The sequence below is a fragment of the Centruroides vittatus genome, unplaced genomic scaffold (assembly GCF_030686945.1).
Source record: "Centruroides vittatus isolate TY-2023 unplaced genomic scaffold, ASM3068694v2 contig_357, whole genome shotgun sequence".
Classification (NCBI taxonomy): domain Eukaryota; kingdom Metazoa; phylum Arthropoda; class Arachnida; order Scorpiones; family Buthidae; genus Centruroides; species Centruroides vittatus.
Window position 1 is genome coordinate 1715884 of NW_027122180.1, and position 21474 is coordinate 1737357.

The 21474-nt window shown below is 31.0% G+C and overlaps 1 protein-coding gene across 1 annotated transcript; it reads right to left on the reverse strand.

Moving 5' to 3' along the window:
- Positions 1–1315: 1315 nt before the first annotated feature.
- RpS19a (Ribosomal protein S19a) lies at positions 1316–19882 on the reverse strand. The gene is made up of 5 exons (XM_067269791.1): positions 19728–19882; positions 11285–11355; positions 7674–7774; positions 4836–5019; positions 1316–1437 (listed from the first exon to the last, which is right to left on the reverse strand). The coding sequence occupies exons 2-5, from the start codon at positions 11353–11355 to the stop codon at positions 1359–1361; spliced, it is 435 nt and encodes a 144-aa protein (XP_067125892.1). The 5' UTR covers positions 19728–19882; the 3' UTR covers positions 1316–1358.
- Positions 19883–21474: the final 1592 nt, after the last annotated feature.

Below are 21474 nucleotides of genomic sequence, written 5' to 3' on the forward strand. Positions count from 1 at the left end.
ATTAGACTGACATTTTTAACAGCAAAACAAGATTTTTCTCAAGGTCATAAAAATGCACAGACTTATGGACTGACCTGATACATATTGATCACTCTTTGTTTGTCATATGTTAGTTGGGGGAAGTATACAAGTAGGATCAAATCTTATTTACTCCGAATAAAATTGTTCACAAAACAGCAAAATAAGAATGTATACACCATGCATTCTTGCTACAATCTCAAAATTCTCTCTTATTTTTTCATTTCAGTTTATCAGATATTTTAATAATGATGCTTTTACTTAATATCTATAAATTTTAAATACTTTTCATTGTTAACAATTACACATATTCCTTTGCTGTCACAACTAAAGCATGTCTAACCATGAAGGTCGTCATTTTCAATCTTTCTTATCTGATATCAACCATTCCATCCTCTGCTCAATTAGTTTGATTGCAATCAAGTTGATCCTAGATGGTGTTTGCATAGGCAGAGATTGATAAGATCGCTACTGTCATCTGCACACAATTTGAATGATCAAAATAATCATGGATCGGTTTGATTCCAGAAGTATATGCACCCCACATACTCTTTTCCCCCTGTATTTTGACTTTTTTGGGTTTGGGGTCTCCAGGTTTTCGCAAATCTCAACACCGAGATTTGCAAAAAACCTGGAGGGTCAATTTGACATGATTACAATACATTCTCATGTTATAACTGGGAAAATAAAAGTACATATGATAATTAAACACAAATACATTGCAGTTTAGCTGTTAGCACACAATGCACCAATGAAAATATTACTTACCTTATTTTACACTTGAACCCTTCAAATGAAAGAAATTCAAAATATCAAAAAAGAAAATTTTTCATAGTTTAGTTAAATCACCCAATATTTCACCTGAAGTAGAGCTTGCAAAGAGAAAAAAAAAAGTAAAATGTTATTGACCATAGGTATTTCCTTACATTCAAGATTCTCAGGCATTAGAAATGTTAAACATATTTCAAGAGATTTTAAAAAATGTTACAAAAAAATAACAGCAAACCAAAATATGCATAATAAAAGAATCTAATTGTGTTTGACATTGCTTATTCAACTACGTCAACATAAATGATGAAAAATCATCATGATTAAATATTGTATGTTCTTGGGTGGTGATGATTCAATTTCACAATTGTCATGATTGCTCATACTAAGCATTTTTTATTCTTAATTTGCATATAATAGTGACATACTTTGTGAAAAAAACAAATTGGCATATTAAGTGTATTTTTTTTCAATAGCGACAGTGAAAGTTAAGTTTATAAAATTTCCTAAATTATGAAAAAAAACAACATTCCTCTGTAAACAAAGTTTATTCAAATATTTCACATTACAAATTATGCTTGTGTTTTTCCTTTAATTTGAGATGCAATTCGATCCAAATCTCTTCTTCCCTGGCTTGTGAGTTTCCTTCCACTGAAAAGATGAAAGATAAACGGAATAATAATTTATTATCTATTATATAATTATGAATTACATTGCAACATTATATTTTTAACTTTACTCTTCATAATTTAGATATTTTATCTTAATGTTTCATATATATTACAATATAACAAGGTTAAAATTGTTAGAATTCCTTATATCTTTTATAAATGACCAAATTATCTGTATTTTTCATCAAAATGCATGATACTTAATAGGTAAAACTAAAGAATAAGAATTTATGTAAAAAATGTTTTTATTCAGTTATTTATAGTTTTCCAATTTTAATCCTATGTATCAATAGTAACATTAAGAAACTGATTATCGTTAGTACAAGAACGCGTTAATCAAATTCTTGAAATATCTTAGAGCAACAATAATAATGTTAAAACATTGATTATACTAGTTCTTCATAAATGTTTATATTTGCATTGTAACTTTGAAATCAAATTGTAAAAACAGATTTTTGTGAAAAATATGCCATATGATTTTTGTTTAGTTTTTCTTGCACCATACTGTCAAGGTTATATCTGAATTTTACTAGTGAGAAACTATCATAAATTTTGCATAAAAAACTTAATTAGTCACATGTGAAACAAGCTATGGAAGCAAATATTGGAATACTAGCAGATAAACTTGGCATTGCTCAGGCAAAAAGTAACAGTAGTGAAGATGAAGATTATTACATTTTAGCCAATCTTACCCGTTTTCACAAAATGCAAGAATTAGGTCCCTCTGTTCCCCGACTAATTAGAGAATTTTTAGATGGGTCTAAAAATATGTTCGATTTTCCACAAAAACGCATCTGCACCTGTAAATCTTGCATGCCGCTTTCTCTTAATACTTCCACTGTTAAGGAATACACCTCAAATCTCTACCCTCCTAGCTACTTTTACTGTTCAGGAAAGAGGTGTAAGTCGCTCGGCGCTAAATCAGGGCTATATGCTAGGTGTTTAAAGGTGGTGAAGACTTCCACCTTTTTCCTAACTGAAAACATGGCTAGAAGGACAGAGATTTGAGACTAATGACAATCTTCAAAACAATGCTGTTAAGGCCATCTCAATTTACTGGTGGAAACATTCTATGACAAGGGGATGGAAAAGCTCGTCCACAGATATGACAAATTCCTCAAACTTCACGGTGATTATGTTGAAAAGTAACCATGTTTGTACCTAACTTTTGGTAATAAATTCATTTTGTTATTTACACTTGTCTTTGTTTTATGGACCATCAGAACTTGAAAAAAACCATCCTCATAGAAACAACTGGTAAGTGTATATTTTCACTTTTCTAAACAAAAAATCTGAAACTATGTGAAAATGTTAAACTTATCTTACATGTTATACATAATTGTTTATTGCACTGTATGAGTTCTAGTTGCAAAATTTTCATTGCATTATATGGGAGTTTACTGTATATTAACCTGTCCAGTGTTATTCCCGAGATATCTTGTGTCACAACCTGCTGACCTTGACTGGTTGACTCTAGATATCTTGTTTCAGCATTGAAACGTTTTTGAAACTAGTTGTTACAATTTTTATATTAAAACTAACTTCTGAAATATAATTTTCTTTTATTTTTACATTTATTATTATATTTAATTTGTTTGTGCAAAATAAATAAAAATAATTTCGGATGATACAATAGCCACAATAATTTTTTCAAAACATGTAATTTTCATTAGGTTTAACATTGACAAAAATTCAATATGGCATGACATGCAACGGATAAAAATTTCAAACATCAGATAGAATGTTTACTTTGATCAGTTTAACCTATCAGTGTTCCAAAATTCTATATGATATATTAACTTGATATAATTTATGAAATTATCAATAAATTTAAATACACAGTAGACTGTCAATTTAATGGACTGATTGGGGATTATGTATTATAAATATATATAGTTAATATATAATATATAGTAGCAGATGAGCCCAGCATCGCTTGGACAAAAAGTTACAATAGCAAAGATTAAGATGATTAGATTATAGCCGACTACTCATTTTTACTGGGTGCAAGAATTAGGTCTGAGACTAATTAGAGAATTTTTAGATGGGTCTAAAAATATGTTCAATTTCCTGAAAAAATGGAAAAAACTGCATCTAAAATAGTACAGTAGAATCAGAGTTCTTCAGGGTAATCCTTAACCCTCTCTTCTCCCCACAAGAAGAACAATCCAAAAATTCTTTCTTGGTATATCATAAGAATATATACTCTGTGTACCATATTTCAACTCCTAACCATTTGGGCTCTGTGCTTATCATCATCATTAACCCATCTCAATTACATTATAAGATTAACCATTGACCATGTGAAATAGTGGCAATTTTCTACACTTATTAGTTTTTTTACAAACATTTTTCATCCAATTGACTTATTTAGCTGTGATCCCATATCCTCATGCTACATGCTATCCACCTAATTCTGTACAAACATCAGTCAAAAATATTTTTTCTGCATATCACTATCAAAAACCACAGCAGAAATTTACTGCCTTGCATATGCCATTACATATACAATTGTATGCATATACGATGATTTTCCACTTTGACAACACGGAGGTCTCTCGTGATTGTTAAAAAGAGGCAGTCATATCATCATGGATGGTTATCAGCTATTCATAATGTAATGTCAGTCCACCTTTAAATGCTCGTCTCCTAGATAGCCTGGGCACCATGACCTTCAACAATTTAAATGTTTTCATGGCTGTGTGTGCCAAAAATACAGAAAAATCATTTTCTGATTCTTCTGAAAAACAACTCAATCCTCCTTCATTTAGTTTCAATTGAACTCATTACATTAGCCCTATCACAAAGTTTGAAGGGATCCCTTGGACAATGTTCTGTAAACAAAACAATATATGTTGAAATTTGGCATATACAGAAAAGACACATTACAGGAGTTTTAGAATTGTCAAATGTGAGGAATGGCAATTATGCATGAAACATCAGCATCTTATACATGTTAAAAATAGTGTTTGTAATTATGAATTAATAATGAACTTAAAAGGTTTGAGATGTTTAAAAATATCTTATTATAATGTATAAGTATGAATAAAATACTAATATACATAGAGAAATTAATACTGATTGACTCATTGATTCAACCTTTTGGTATGCTCTATTTCCAAATAATAATTTTAAATTTTCCCTACAGCAAAAATTTTTGTCCATTAAATTGGGTTCTGGTTAAATTAAGTGTTCATTGTATTAAAAACCATAACAAAAATCTTAAAACCTTTACATATTATCAATAAATTAACTGATTTCTGTTAATTATAAAAAGTAACATTTTTGAAAATTTTAGGTTTATACAAATTTAAAATTGAAATATGCTCATGTATTTTAATTAATGTGCTGATTATTTTAATTATTGATAAAACATACCCATTGTTATCCTTTTCAACCAATTTTAATAGTTCTAAAGCCTGAAGAGCTTTACGAGCAATACTTGATGAACTTGGGCAGAAATGTGATGGGCGAACACCTCTACGATGACGGCCACCATAAATTTTTGTGAATGCACCAACTCCTGCAGGCGATCTCATGTACAAGTGTCGAGCAACCGAAGCTACATTTTATAAAAGAGACATTAATTTTTGCATTAAAAATAATTTCATAAAAAAATTTTTTTTTAATTTTTATTAAAAAAACAAATAAATTTAGCAGTTTTAATTCTAAAGCAAAATAGGTCACAAATATACAATTTGATTCTTATTTTGTTCATTTAGTGATGCAATATATTATTGTTATATGAAAGTATTTCTTTAGTCCAGTGATTCTCAATTTATTTTAATTGCAGAATCCTTATCACCTTGATAAAAAGTTTTCAAATCTGACAATTTTTATTGATTATAAATTAAACAAAATAATTCAAAAGTAGTTATTTAACATACAAAAATCAGAATAATAATGGAAAGGCAAATATTAATTTAAACTAGTAATTAATACAAAGAATTAATTTTTGCAGATGATTTTGTCAGCAGACAAAATGGGAGCTCAACTAAAAAAATAATTGATTACATTTGAATATTTGCAAATCACTAAATGCGTACAAATATTCAAATATTGTTACCACCTGGCTAACAGTTTCTCCAACAAGATGGGACACTTTAGTTTTTGAATACAAAAAATCGAATACACAGGAAAGAATCAACTATATGATTTGATTCCTCTATCATTAAATTTAATGAATTTTATTTTCCGCAAATGTGAGACATGTAGTCTGTGCACAGGTACTCTTTTCCTATGGAATATTATTAATTTTTGATATTTAAATAAATTTTCATACATATTTTAAATGATTAATTTATTGCAAAACTAACTTTATTATCTAAATATATCTGCAGAACACAAGTTGAACATTGCTGCTTTAATCAGACATGAAGACAAAAGTCTCAATCTTGCATTAGAAAATTTAAGTTGATTAACACTTCAATAATAAAAAGTGCATTAAACATTTTTAAAAAAATCACTGATATTAAGTTTACTCATTTCTACATGAACAAATGTACTTTACATTAAAAATAAATCACTCATTATTGTTAAATGTAAGTTTTCAAACTTACATTTGAGTAATTAACAACATAACTTAAATACAATAAAGAATTTAATAAGCTACATACAATTTCAATTATATATTTAGTATATACCGTATTTTACGAACTATAAGACGCATTTTTTTTCTTCGAAAAATTGCCTCCAAAATTCAGGTGCGTCTTATAGTCCGTAGCATCTTATATGTATTTTATATGTATTTAAAAAAAAAAAATGCTTAAAAATTAAAGTGCATCTTATAGTCTGTAGCGTCTTATAGTCCGTAAAATACGGTAATTGAATATTAGATCATTTGACAGAGTTAAACAGCCTGAATTATTGGTTCAAGATAATGTTTGAGGTGGGTTTTGCCTATCTTTTCTTATCTGAAGTACTGTTGAGTTTGAATAATAAATTCATAATGAAAAAAGTTACTTGTATCCTGTGCATTTGTGCTTCATTTCATTATAACAGGACAGTATACTGTTGCTCCAAATGTTCACAATCACAAAACTAGTAATTCATGTAGCATTTAAGTAATTAACATTAACCCTTCGCCCCCGAAGGTACCAATCAATCGTTACCCTGGCTTGTTTAGCAAAACTTCGAGGGTACCGATTAATCGTTACTTTGGTAATTATCGATTTTTGTAAAATTTATCAACAACAGATGTCAGTACTTGACGGCATCGTCTTGTCTATCGTCTATTTTACATATTTTTGTCCAGGTGGTGTTTTGTTGACTTAAAAAATTTTAATTAATGCTTTTTTTCTTAATTTATTGATTTCTGGTAATTTTTTATTTCATTTTTAGCATATTTATGCAATAATATTACTATAATAAGTTTATTTAGATATAATAAGTCAACGTGTTATAAATATTCAAGTTGTGGTCTTCAGTTTTGATATTTTATATATTTTTTTAATTTTTATTTTAATCAAAAATATTAGCAAATGTTAGATGTATTGCTACTGGTAATCATATGTTTATTACAAAAATATATAATTTCGTTTGATATGAAGTGAATAAAGTATATTAGTTCATTATATTAGTTGATAGAATAAAATTTTGATTTCAAACACGTTTGATATAATGTGCAATAATTTTACAACGAATAAACGTACATGCATAAATTTTATATCAAATTGTACAAAATCATATTCTGTCTTCCTGGCTCAGTGCCAGCAAACAACTAGGTAACTAGACAATGTTAATTTTCACAAAATGTTACAAATTATCAAGTTTGTGTGTCAGTTCTGATATATATTATTTTTTTCTTATAAATTTTTCTAATAAAATGTATTGAAAAATATCGTATTTAAAACTAAAGATATTAATAAATGTACATGATTTTTTTCATATAGATATAATGATAATTTGATTTTAGGTGAATTTTTAAAATAATATCGCCTGACTGACCTATATTGCCTTAGGAGGGATCTCAAAATAAACAAACAAGATGTCTGGGAAAAGGGTTAAAGCCCATTTTTTAAATATTTCACTGTTTCACAGACACACTAAGTTTGAATTTTTGCTAATATTAAAAGTGATATAATTATATAAATGATTATTTGAAATAATGTATCAACAGATTCTTAAAATTTACAATTACCATATAAAAATTAAATTTCCAACAAAATTTTTACAAAAACAGAAAATTATAATTTGGATTTATAAAAAAATACTTACCACATCTTGTATAAAACCAATCATCATCATAAGGAGCAAGTTCTTTATGTATTCCAGTCTTTACTACATCAACCCATTCTGGAACTTTTAGCTTTCCTGATCTTTATAATAATGAAATTTTTAGTCAGTATTAATAAATAATTCATCTATTACATTGTAAAAAACTATATTTAATGAAAGAGTCAAATATTAAAAGTTTTTTTAATTTTTGATCTATTAAGATACAAAACTTAGTTTTCTAGTAAGGAAGATATATAAAATCTCAATTTTAATCCTAATTACTAGTTTTACGAAGTATAACTAATTTTTTAAAAACATTTCAGGTATAAAATCAATTAATATTTGTTTAGAAGTTTTCGGGGGGAAATGTACACTATTGTACAAGTTACATTTTTTCTCCTCAATCTGCTTAAAAAATCTTCCCATGCGAATAAACTAGTTTGAGGCAGAATCTAAAGTTTTAACTACTAATTTAAACATCCTAATTTTGATTTAATTATTCTTTGTAATTTATAACAAAAAAATTCCTTATACAGTGGTACCTCGTATAACGTATGCCTCGAATAACGGATGCTGCAAACAACGGACTTTCTGTTTGGCCGTTACGTGACTCGAGCAATGGACTGGCTGCGAACAACGAACTTTCCAGCATAATTGGTGACTGCTCCATGGGTGCGTTCTTTAATAGCAGTAGCTCTGCGTCTCTGCTACTGTGGGAGTGTGCTGCTGTTTGTAGGCATTTAGGAACGACAGTGAAAGAAAGAAAGAAAGATGGTGGCGCCTGCGCTATCAATAGTATCGTGATGGAGGAATCTATAATTCTAAACTATGAGCTTTAAAAGGCAAAAGAAGGGTCCCAATTGTAAAATTTAACCATAAAATGGATTATTTGTTGAAAGAGCATTCAAAATAGCCTCGAAAAAAAAATTCATAAAGACACTTACATCACCGCGTGTGCTAACTCGCGCTTTCACAATTTCTAAATTCTCATTCATAAAACCATGTAATGGACCCGGAAACGAAACTATCTGAGCCATGGAGGACGCCATGTTGCTTTCCACCGTAAACTACTGCTACAAGCGACCGTTTTTGCCGTTCGACGGCGCGCATTCCCACCGGAACTTAGGAACACGTTCCGCAGGAATTTTTAAACGGATGTCGCTCGCGCAGAGTTATGCGGAAGAATAAAAGAACGCACCCCGTGTTCATTTTTTTTAATGATACAGTACGGTTATTTTATGCTGTGGAATGAATTAGATGTTTTAACATGTATTTCTATGGGAAAATGCGTTTCGTATAACGGACGTTTCACTTAACGGACGTGCACCTGGAACGGATTAAGTACATTACACGAGGTACCACTGTATATATAAATCACACTTGAAGCAATACATTACATGTAGTCATCTCATTTCACAGTACTAATACACAATATATACAAACCTAATCTTAAATTTCTTAATGAAAGATCCATTTTGGACTCCACTTTAGCACAGTTTATTTTTTAAACATGATTTTCTTTAAATCTTCATGAAATACATACATACTGTACATTCTACTGTGAAAATGTAGTACTTTCTTTAGATCAAATTAACTTCATTTCTAAATCATATTTACATTTATCAGGTTTAAAATGTTTTATTTGGATAGTTTTTATTATAGTAAAATTTCAATATAATGTAACTATAAAATTTGCTAAAATACATGACCTTTACGGTAAAATCTTGTTCTACTGAAATATAATTTTCATTGCCTGGAGTTTACACAATTCCTATTTTTGATAACAGAATAAATTGGCACTATGAGTATATTGGAGCTACCTGCAAGCCATTGATTATTATTAGACTAAAGGAACATCAATACACTGTTCAGAAGGGTTTGTGCAAAACAGTCCTTGCAACCTTTGATAATGCATGTCTCTTACATAGCACATCTGTTCCTGCATAACTAAAGTATCTCAAAAATCTTGAAATTTACAAAATGATTAAGAAAGATTTCACTGTTAATTTTAAGAACACTTCTACAGTATTGCATGCATGGAAGGCTATGAACATTTATAATCTTATTTTTCTTCAACATTCTTTTATGCATGCAACCGCCAGCACACATTTAACAAGTTTTATTTTACTATGATACACTTCTTGTCTAGTCTTCTTAATGGCTTGTGAGCACTAAGATTGGCTTTACTCTACCACTAGACTTATTACACCACCAGAGGACATCAAATTAGACTTACAAAAACACTATTTTATTTTCAGAATGCATTTTGGACGTGGAGTGAGTCCCTCATCAGGTTTTTTGCTACAAAATTAATAAGAGGTTAACAATTTTTTAAAAAAGTACCGTAATTGACAGGAATGAAAAAAAGCTGTAGACTTACATTTAACACGTTGATTCGATGTTTTGAACACTAAAAGATTAAGCACGCGATAAAACAAAATTTTTACATAAAAAAGGGTAGTGCTGATACAATAACACAATAATAAACTGAGGTACTGGTAAAACAGTAAAGTAGTAAAAATATACATTGTTAAAACAAAATAATAAGCAGATTCACAGTAACACGAATAGAGTAACAAGATCACTCGAAGTACATTCCATAATACCAGTCACCCTCTCCCCTATCCATTTTCATACTTCTCCACTCCCCCCACGCCCTCTCTGGTCAAATATGCGTACCACATGTGTAATTTTTGGCCGGAATTGTTATTCATGATTTTCTCTTTGTTTTTTATTATTTCTAAGTGTTCATACCATCTTCTTTTATAAGTACTTTGTTCCTTTTTAAGTATTTTTACAGTATCCTTTACAATCTTCATTATTACAGTGGGCAGCTACAGCCGAGTTATCGTTATTGTACGCTATGGCAGAGATATATTCTTTAAAACAGACCTTTAATTCCCTACTAGTTTCACCAATTAAGATTTAGGTGTGGTACAGTCGCATTCAAATTTGAATTTGCATTTGACTGCAACTGCCACACCCAAATCTTACATTGGTGAAACTAGTAGGGAATTAAAGGTCCGTTTTACAACTGTTTGTACAAAGAAGGCTGTTAAAAACAGTTCAATATAATGTAACTATAAAATTTGCTAAAATACATGACCTTTACGGTAAAATCTTGTTCTACTGAAATATAATTTTCATTGCCTGGAGTTTACACATATTTGTTCTTATAATAAATTTGCTCATTTTAACTAGCTTACAGGTAATAGTTGCTGCTTTTATTGTAATCTCAAGTTCTGAAGTATCTTTTAATCTACGACATCATGAATCTTTCAGCAACTGCAAGCAATTTCCATGACACGGATTTTGATGTCAGGTCACTAAACGTGATAACAGTGGAAAATTGCTGCATAAACTTGCAATTGTGTAAAAAAAATTTGTACATAATTGTATATGTACAACAGAAAATTTCTACAGCAGTTTTTGAGGGCTTATGCTAAGTGAGAAAAATGTTTTTGACTGAAATTTTTACAGATGTCTAGCAGGAAGTTATAGAAGCATAGCTAAGCAAGTCAATTAGGTGAAAAATGCCCATAAAAAAGTACTATGTGCAGAAAATTACCATTATTGCACATGAACACAAGTTAATAAAAATTGATACTTACTTTTTCAAGAAGGCTGCAAGGTGTTGAACAAATTGATGTTGATCAACGTCTTTCACACTAACAGATGGCATCTGAAAATTTAATACTATTGTAGTAAACTGAAATAAACATTTCATTTATTTTATAATAAAATATGTTAAACATTAGATTATGCATTACAATATATTTTTTAAAATATGAAGCACTAAAATACCTGAAGATTTATAATTTTTTTATGTTTATTTTAAATATATATAATTTAAAAAATTTTAAATTACTTCAACTTGACAATCAAATAGTAAATGTCAAATACTTTTTCAACTAAATATCCACAGTGTAGTTTTGCTGATACAACCTAAGGTGTGTCCCATAAACACAAAGGCATTAATAGATTTCCATATAAAATCATTCACACTGAAAAAGTTGCAAAAATAATTTATTTTGGCTTGCTTAAATTTTCACAAATGTACACATGAAAAAATGCTAACCATTTATTGAGACAGAAAAAATAAACACCAATTTTGAAAAATTACAATCAATTTGACTGCCTCAAAAATACAAAGGCATATAACAAACATTTACTGGCATGTTAATAAATTGTATTTAACAATAACCTAATATCCAACGAAACTAAAATAACTTTGTAGATGCAGCTGGGTATTGGTTGTATGAATTTTTGGACAACAGATGCACTTATTTCCTCCCAGTGACAAATTATGGTTTGTTTTAGTTCCTCTATACCAGGGATGGCCATAGGTTGGCCAGCACTGCAGCCCACTGCATCCTAAATTTTTTAGGTAAATTTTCATTTATTTTGGTAAAATGTTGTAAAAATTATTCTCATTTCACTGGATACACTTTGATGTCATAATGACATAATTGATACTATAAAATTGTTTTATCTAGAAAATGTTATGCATGTGGGGTAGTATGTACTGTTGTGAACAATTCTCTTCATGCATGAACATGAAAACTGCTGAAAGAAATAGGTTAAGTAATTCCCATTTAACTAATATTTTTAGAATTAAGACTAGTACCATAAAAGCAGATATTAACAATATTATAAAAGGAAAGCAATATCAAAAATTGCATTCAATTTATTTTGTGAGAGTATAAATTTATTTTTTTACTGTCAATAAATAATAGTATTTTTTGTAATTATATATATACAGGGTGTCCCATAAGTTTGTAAATGGTTTAAAAATTCATAAAAGTTGAAAGAATTGATATATTTGAATGCAGTTTGTGTAAAAGTTATTCTCACAAAGGGGGATTTTTTTGGGTAGTGAAAAAAAATAGTTCAAATTTTTGTCTATAGAGGACACTGAACGCAAGAAAAATCACCTGGAATTGTGCAAATCTGAGTCTTATAAAATGCAGGGTGTACGATTAACAGCTCATTTCTGAATTTTCCTGTTATTGGCACTGACATATGGTTTTCATTATGATGTTGATGTTGGTGGATAAAGCACTATTGGTAAAGTTGTTTTATCTCATTGCCAGCTGAAACTTTACAAAGGTTTAGGACACAGAAGAGAATGAAGAAAAGTTGAGGTCCAATCACTCCTGCCATTTGCGAAGCCACATCAGAGGTCTGATAAATGGGGTGCACCACTGCATGGGCAATTACACAAACTTCCCATTTCATTGAAACGTTGTAAACCAATCCAGCAGGAGTGATTGGACCTCAACCTTTCTTCATTCTCTTCTGTGTCCTAAACCTTCGTAAAGTTTCAGCTGGCAATGAGATAAAACAACTTCACCAATAGTGCTTTATCCACCAACGTCAACATCATAACGAAAACCACATGTCAGCGCTAATAACAGGAAAATTCAGAAATGAGCTGTTAATTGTACATCCTGCATTTTATAAAACTCAGTTTTGCACAATTTCAGTGATTTTCTTGCATTTAGTGCCCTCCTTTCTTACGTTCAGTGCTTCAATCTCCTTCAACAATATTAATCAACTTGTTCTCAAATACTTGATACTACAGTAGAGAGTTGTTAATTGGAACCCTGGTAATCGGAACGATTTTCAGTCGGACTGTGTCGTGCTGAATCGAACGTTTTTGATACTAGATTTACTTCTAAAGTATAATTTTCATGTTTTTATATTCTTCAATATATTTATTTTGTTTGTACAAAATAAAGAAATAATTTTTAATGATAAGATAGCCTCGATTATTATTATAAAAATTTTCGTTAGGCTTAAAATCGACGAAAATTCAACACGAAGCGACACGCAATGGAGAAAAAATTTGAACATCGGACAGGTTAATGTATTTTTTCATACATAATCGGTAATTGGAACAAATCACTAATCTGAACAACCCCAGTCTCCGATTGATTCCGATTAACGACTCTCTACTGTAGTTTGTAACTACTCCATACAAGACAAACTGCTACATTGTTACCTTATTCTCATTGTTTTTCAGCATATTACATTCATTTGATTCAACAAATGCATAAATAATCGGGCTATTATATGGCTATAATTAAATAATAAATACAAATGAATTTGGGTATAGAGGTAAGCGGCGTTAGGCACCATCTCTTATCTAAATTAATAATTATCATTTTTAATAATGTAATAAATAATTTAGAACATTATTTAGGTGTTTGTTGGTTTATTAATATATCATAGGGTTTTGAGATGTATTATATTTATTCATTTGATTCTTGAAAGTTCTCAATCTGGTTAAGTTCCCTGGTTAATTCCAACAGACTGTATGGTACCAGACCAATCTTGGGACCAGAAGTGGTCCAGATTTCTAGATTTTCCAGTTTTTTAGACAGACTAAATACATGCTTAAAATATTAAATAATGGAAAGTAAAGAATGAAATTGCATTTAGTACATTGTATATCAATAGTCACACTGGAATGCATTAGACAATGAACACATTATGGAAACTGAACAGAGGTTGCACAGTAACTACAGAAATAAAGATCACTAAATTCAAAACTAGCCAGTTTTCTGGCAATTCTGGACTTCTAGAAATCTTGTCACACAACCTTAGTCTCTCTGAAGTTTCAAAATTGTTCTCAGAGCATTCATGCTCTGTAGTGACCATTACACTAGTGGCAGTTTTACTTATTTGTCTACAAGTAAAATCTTAATGTTTTTTTTAAATTCAAGTTAAGTTCTTTTTTGCCCAAAACCTCTTATGTTTCCATGTTAAACAGGTTTTTGACTTCTGGTGAAATTTAACATATAAAACTGATTCATTTCATAGTTTATTTCAGCAGGTTTTACTGTAAAAGAAATCAAATGTGCAATTTATGTAATTAGTTTCAATTTACATTCCAGCAGCATTAATAATTCATGCAATTTGTGACTAGATCACAATTTTTGTTCATAAATTAATAATACTTAAACTTCATACCAATATATTTGTTCTCATTCATAAACTGAGCAGCTATAGAATTCTTAGCTGTTTGATCTATTCAAGCAGCTGCTAGACATCACTAGCACTCAACAAAACAAAAAAAAATACTGAGTACAAATTTGCTGTTTGTTCCAAATAGAATAAATATCTCCTTACAAAAGAGAATTTCTTATAATGTAAAGGCAGAGTTAAAATGTCTTCTTTCTCCAGTTTGCAAACCTTTCAAAGTGTATTGCATGCAATTTTGGAAGACATGAATGATTTGTGACAATGATGACTTCTTTTGACGTGGGGACAGGTCTATTTATACAACTAACTATCGTCCCTACAATACTGACCACTTGTAACTGCACTTTAACATTTGTAATTTTTGACATGAGCATGTTCATAAATATGCATACATATGATATACAGTCAAACCTGTTTTTATGCGGTCTTTTTTTGTGCAATTTTTTATTTGTGCGGTATAGTTGGCGACTAGTCTCGTGCGATTCGTCATGTCTCACGTTGACTTATTATAGCTAAATAAACTTATTATAGCATAAATGAACTTATTATAGTAATATTATTGCATGAATATGCGAAAAATGAAATAATTTATTTTTTAAGTCAAAAAAACACCACCTGGACAAAAATATGTAAAACAGATAATAGACAAGATGATGCAGTCAAGTGCTGACATATGTTGTCAATAAATTCTATTTCGTACGGTTTTGAGTTATTTTCTATGTGAGACTTTTTTTATGCGGTCCCTATTGACCGCATTAAAAAAAAAAAATTTTTAAATTGTGTTGCGAAAACTATTTTTTATAGCCATTCGTAAAGTTTCGTGCAATTTTTTATGCTTTTTTTATGCGGTCCCTATCCACCACATAAAAACAGGTTTGACTGTACTTTATATATTGTACTGCTCACTTTCCTCATCACTTCCACATTACCAAATACAGTGGAATCTCCTTAGTTGACCTAGTTTTCGTACATCAGACATACACCATATGTAAGTTGTATCTTGACTACCTAGAGCAGCATTCTTTAATCTTTTCTCACCTGAGAACTGGCAAAAATATGAATATTTCATGGACTGGCAGAAGGCTATAGATAAATTTTCTTAAACTATTTGGATGTGGGTGGCACGTATGACTGTCGTAACTGGCCATGACAAGTGGTTATTGTATATTACAATGGTGTTGCTTTCCTTATCATGCCAATCACTCGCTCTCAAGTTATCTGTAGCCACAATAAAATAAAAATTTTGGCTACATGTCACCAATAAGTGAGCTGACATGTTACTGCAATGCCTACTAAGTGTAACAGCAGGGATGTAAGGGGTTGAGAAATTTTCATGAAACCGATGCTAATTTGATAACTGTCATGCATACACAATTATCTTATAAATTCTTTAACAAAATCTTCATTTATACTGAACTTTATTTAAACAATTGCAATAATAAAAAATAAAAGCTGTTTATATTAATTACAAGTTTAAAATTTTATTATCTTGTTATTAATTTCCTGCCAGTCCATGAAATTTTTCAGACCAATACCAATCCACAGACCCAAGATTGAAGAACACTAACTAGAGCATTACACACAGTATTAATTTACTCTATAACTTGACCAGTTGAATCCAGTCTGCACCAAGAGCAAGAAAAATAAAATAGAAAATTGGTAGCAATGAACTTCTTCAGAAGAATATCAAATCATACAATAGTTTTGACTGTGATTCAGCAATTTAATAATGATAAGTATGGATTCATTTCTTAACCCAGTAGGGAACATCAATTAGGCTCAGCTGTGACTTTGTGGCAGATGATAGTCACATCTATAGTAGGTCACTTAAGCCTAATTCTCAAATATGTCGCACAAAAACAAAAAATAAAATTTAATCCATCACATAGCACAAAACTAATTGTTTTATCATAAAGAGAATCTTTATCCAAGTCAAAACAATATTTTGTCATTTGATTGATTTCCAAATGTGAAAATGATAATAAGCCAAATGATTGCCATTAATAATCAAGCTATTATTATTATTATGCTATAATTAATAATTAGAATTTTAATAATTAATTATAGCAATGGAGCAGCGTGTGTCACAAATATAATCATGGATGCTAATAATTTTTGTTTAGCTTTCTAAATAAGTCCCTCAGTTTTCACCCTCCTCTGCAATTCCAAAGACAGTCTTGACATGCACTGCCAACTAGGCATCTACCCTATCCCCATTACTGATCAGAGAACCAACCACAACTTAAAATATGTAGGTGCTACTATATGCCCTTTACACACATTGGCCTCAGAATTCCATCCTGAAAGAATCAGCCAACACTGTTATCTGTCTTTGTCTCTGACCCCAACAGATGTGAATTTTGACTGTGCACACCTCTTACACAGCTCCACCCAGACATTTAAAGCAGGTTGAAAATCTATCAGGGTAGTTTTTTTTCCAAGCTCTGATGGTCCATAAAACAAAGACAAGTGTAAATAACAAAATGAATTTATTACCAAAAGTTAGGTACAAACATGGTTACTTTTCAACATAATTACTGTGAAGATTGAGGAATTTGTCATATCTGTGGACGAGCTTTTCCACCCCCTTGTCATAGAATGTTGCCACCAGTGAATTGAGATGGCCTTAACAACATTGTTTTGAAGATTGTCATTAGTCTCAGATCTCTGTCCTTCTAGCCATGTTTTCAGTTAGGAAAGAGGTGGAAGTCTTCACCACCTTTAAACATCCAGCGTATAGCCCCAATTTAGCACCGAGCGACTTCCACCTCTTTCTTGAACAGGAAAAGTGGCTAGGAGGATAGAGAATCGAGACTAATGATGAACTTCAAAACAAATGTTAGGGCTCATCTCAAGTCATTGGCAGCAACGTTCTATGAAGAAAGGATGGAAAAGCTTGTCCACAGATATGACAAATTCCTCAATCTTCAATGCGATTGTGTCAAAATGTAACCATGTTTGTACTTAACTTTTGGTAATAAATTCATTTTGTTATTTACACTTGTCTTTCTTTTTTTATGGACCATCGGAACTTAAAGAAAAAAAAAATAGTCTACATATATAAACAGTGAAGCAAACAGTTTAAAAAATAATTTTTTTTATTGTAAATAATTTTCTACCTCTAGTACAAAACAGTTATAAAACTGTTTTCTACATTTTTCATTACATGTGGATTTAATGTACAATTAATTAACATTGGCTTAGTTTATATGTTCTCCAGCTACATTAGAACACAAAAGTTATCCTGTCGTTTGATGCCTTGAAACCAGAAGCGGAAGTCTCATCTTTCACAATATATGTTCTGTCGGGATATGTGCTATTTTGCATTTTAACAAGTTACCATATCAAGGGCTAACAACGATCTGCAATCCATCCATAATTTTGCTATCTGAATCAGTTATAACTTGATCACAACTTGAAATCAAACACATGAATCTATAGAAAGCATTAACACTGAATTTGGAAATCATCTCAGTTACTGTTAATGAACTACAGTAGATAGCAAGCACAAGTTGTAAGAGCATGTAGGGCTATAGGCTTATATTGTATATTATATTCTATTATAATGAAATATAAAAATTTTCATATTTTTAGAAATTTATCACTAGTTTGTAGCAGCCTTAAAGTATTTTCTTTTTTCATAGGTACTTATGAAAGAAGAAAATACTTTAAGGCTGCCACAAATTAGGCAATGCCTTTGCTTTTGACATGACAAAGGCAATTTTTATGGTCATGTGACTGTTTTGCTTCAATGATCAGGCAAATTTGCCACTTGTGATATCACTCCAGACATAGTTCCACAGAACCAATGAATATTTCATCCACCCCTTTACAAACTATTGCTCAGTAGTTTGTTTTGTAAAATGACGACTTCGTAGTTGACTTTAGCTTTGGCTGTTTCCATTTATCATCTGTCAGAAATTTAATAAGTAAACAAAAATGAAAGCAAGAATCAGACAGATTTATAAATTTCAACAAAATCAACAAAATAACTTATATTCTCACTTCTATGAAAATCTATCAAACAGCTGTGTTTCATAATCCCAGCATAGCCAAGACATGGCCAAAACAAACGAGACATTCCAATTTTCAACACGAGTGTTGAGTGTTGAAACCAACAATTTGATGTCATCAACGGCATTCCAACTTGAGTAAAAAGTGCTTAGTTCCCATAATTCCATTCTCAGCAAGATGGATTCCATTCAAATGTCGTACCAATTACCCAAAATTCATTGGAAAGTAGCAGTCAACATATCTGTTGAGTGCTGAGTATGTTGAGTCAGCGCTGACAACAGCGTCACTTCAACGTTGAAAAAAGGAACGAATTTTAGCAAACGTTAAGATCAGCGCCGAGTCAGCGTCGAAAATTGGAATGTCCCGAAAGCAAACACTCGCTTTCTTTCTCATGCTCCTTTCTTGAAAACTTTAAAATGAGCACAAGTGTTACCAATCACCGCCCAAAAAATCTAATTTCTTGGATCTGAGAAGCATCGAACGAACAGTCTACTTTCCATCGAAGAATACAACAGTGTGACCAAATCAACGACAGGCAATCAATGGTCACCAAACAGGCAACAATCAAACTAATTTGCTTCAATATTGTCTAATTTGCAGTGGCCCTTACAGAGTGAATATTTTTCTCCAAGATTCTCACTTTTTAAAATTTCGCATCCAATAATCATCTCTTGAAAAATATAGGCATAAATAATACACGGCAAAATTGTTAGGTAAAACATATTAATTATCTTACCTTCTTATAAGGTAACACAGATTTGAGGAAATACAATTCGTTAAAATGATTTCGCTTGAAATCACTAATAAATAAAAAATATATTTAATATCTAAAATTAATATTTAAAACCAATTTCAATTTTTTTATAGCAATTATATTTGTAAATTAATAATATAAAAAGTTACTTTAACACCACATGTAGTCTCGAGTTCACACCGCCATTTTGAGAGAACACGCGGCTTACAAATAACTTTACTACTTTTAAGAAACTTAATATACAATCATAAGGATTTCTATTACTATAAAACAAGAGAATACTTTACAGTAAATCCAACCTTAATAATAATTCAAAAAATATTCCTCTCTTGGCAGAATAACAAAGTGAAATTTGTGAAACCTCAAACACAACGAATACTGCTGTACAGTTCACGAAAATGGATGACAAATGTCGCCACTCAGACTCACCAATTACAGGAATAGAAAAATAATTTTAAAAAATAGCCCAAAAATAATTTTTACCGAAAGTATTATCGAACGTTTTAAAATGAATAATTAATAATTTTTTTTAATTTAAAAATTTTTCAAATAATAATACAGAAAAAGCTGCTTATTAATACTAATTTAAAATTTTGACAGATATACGGTATATCGAGATTTATAAGAGAAATTAAGATTATTAAATAAATTTTAATTTAATTTTAAAAAAGAAAATAATAATAATTCGATGACAAAAGCCTTAAATGAAATGTTACATTTAATTTTACATTTTCTTTCTAATAAATCGGTGCAAAATACTCGACGTTTGATTCATGTTTTGTTCTATAACTGAAATTATTGTACAATTTAAAAATTGGTATATTTATTGTTTCGTAACATATCAGAATTCAAGTTTAGATGACTAATCTCAATTTCATCCGTTATTTAACCATAGCTTTAATATCAAACAATGGCAGATCCAGAAGAATACAATGTCGGCTAACTTAACTGCCGGATGCCGAGCAGTCTGAGGACCTAAAATCAAATCCCAATTGGTCGAAAAAGCCCCAGGAACTTTTCGGGGGAGGCTCCGTCTGATATGTCGGGCCCTGTCCCTCACCACCCGGCCGTAGTGTTATAAGCCTGGCCGAACCCATAATGGGATTAAATCCGATGGGAGGTAAAAAAAACCTTAGTGCCCACAAGGCAGAAAGAGTTAAATAAAAGTGGACTAACTCAAAAATGAAATATATTTAAATAATTAATAAAAACCTTAATAATTAAATAATTAATAAAAATAAAAATGCACGATGATGGTATTGAGGATGGTCCGATACGGACTGGTCGAAAAATTCCTAGAAATTTTTCTGGAGTGGTCCTTCCGGATATGTCGAGCTCGTCCCTCACCACCCGGCCGCCCCATTGTGGATCTGGCAGAATCCATAATGGGGTTGCTACAGGGCCGGATTTACATAAGGACATTTGGGGCCGGTGCCCAGGGCCCCCACAAAAATATGTTTAAACATAATTTTTTTTCCTATTACTGCGACAGCTTAGTGTGGCCTAATCACGAGGGCCACAGGCAAAGAAAACCAAACCCGGGAAAATACCTATGAAATATCGGAAAATTTCGGGAAAAAATTTTACATAGGTATTTTTCAATTAAATTAAAATAATTAGTTTTACACAATAAAATATATGTATGTTTACAATAATTTTATTTTAAAATGAAATTTACAACTTCCTAGTTGAAATCTAGTTGAAAGTACAGTACAGTATTTTGTGTAAATTTTCTAAACCATTAAATTTGCCTACTCTTAAAGTGGGGCCCCACCGAATTTGTGCCCAGGGCCCCTGGATTGGAAATTCCGGCCCTGGGTTGCTAAAAGAGACCCTCTTAGTGCTCACAAGGCGGAAACATCATCCAGACCCCCACCACCCTCCTAACACCGCTTCAACAGGCGGAAGCACTAGCTGACTTCTTTGGGAGGTCTCGCCCAATCGGAGCTTTCGCTCCCCTCTCGGCATCCCACCAGCCCACAACGACAAGCGACGACCGTCCTTTTCACATCCGGGAACTGGTTCGCGCACTCCGCCGGATTCGCA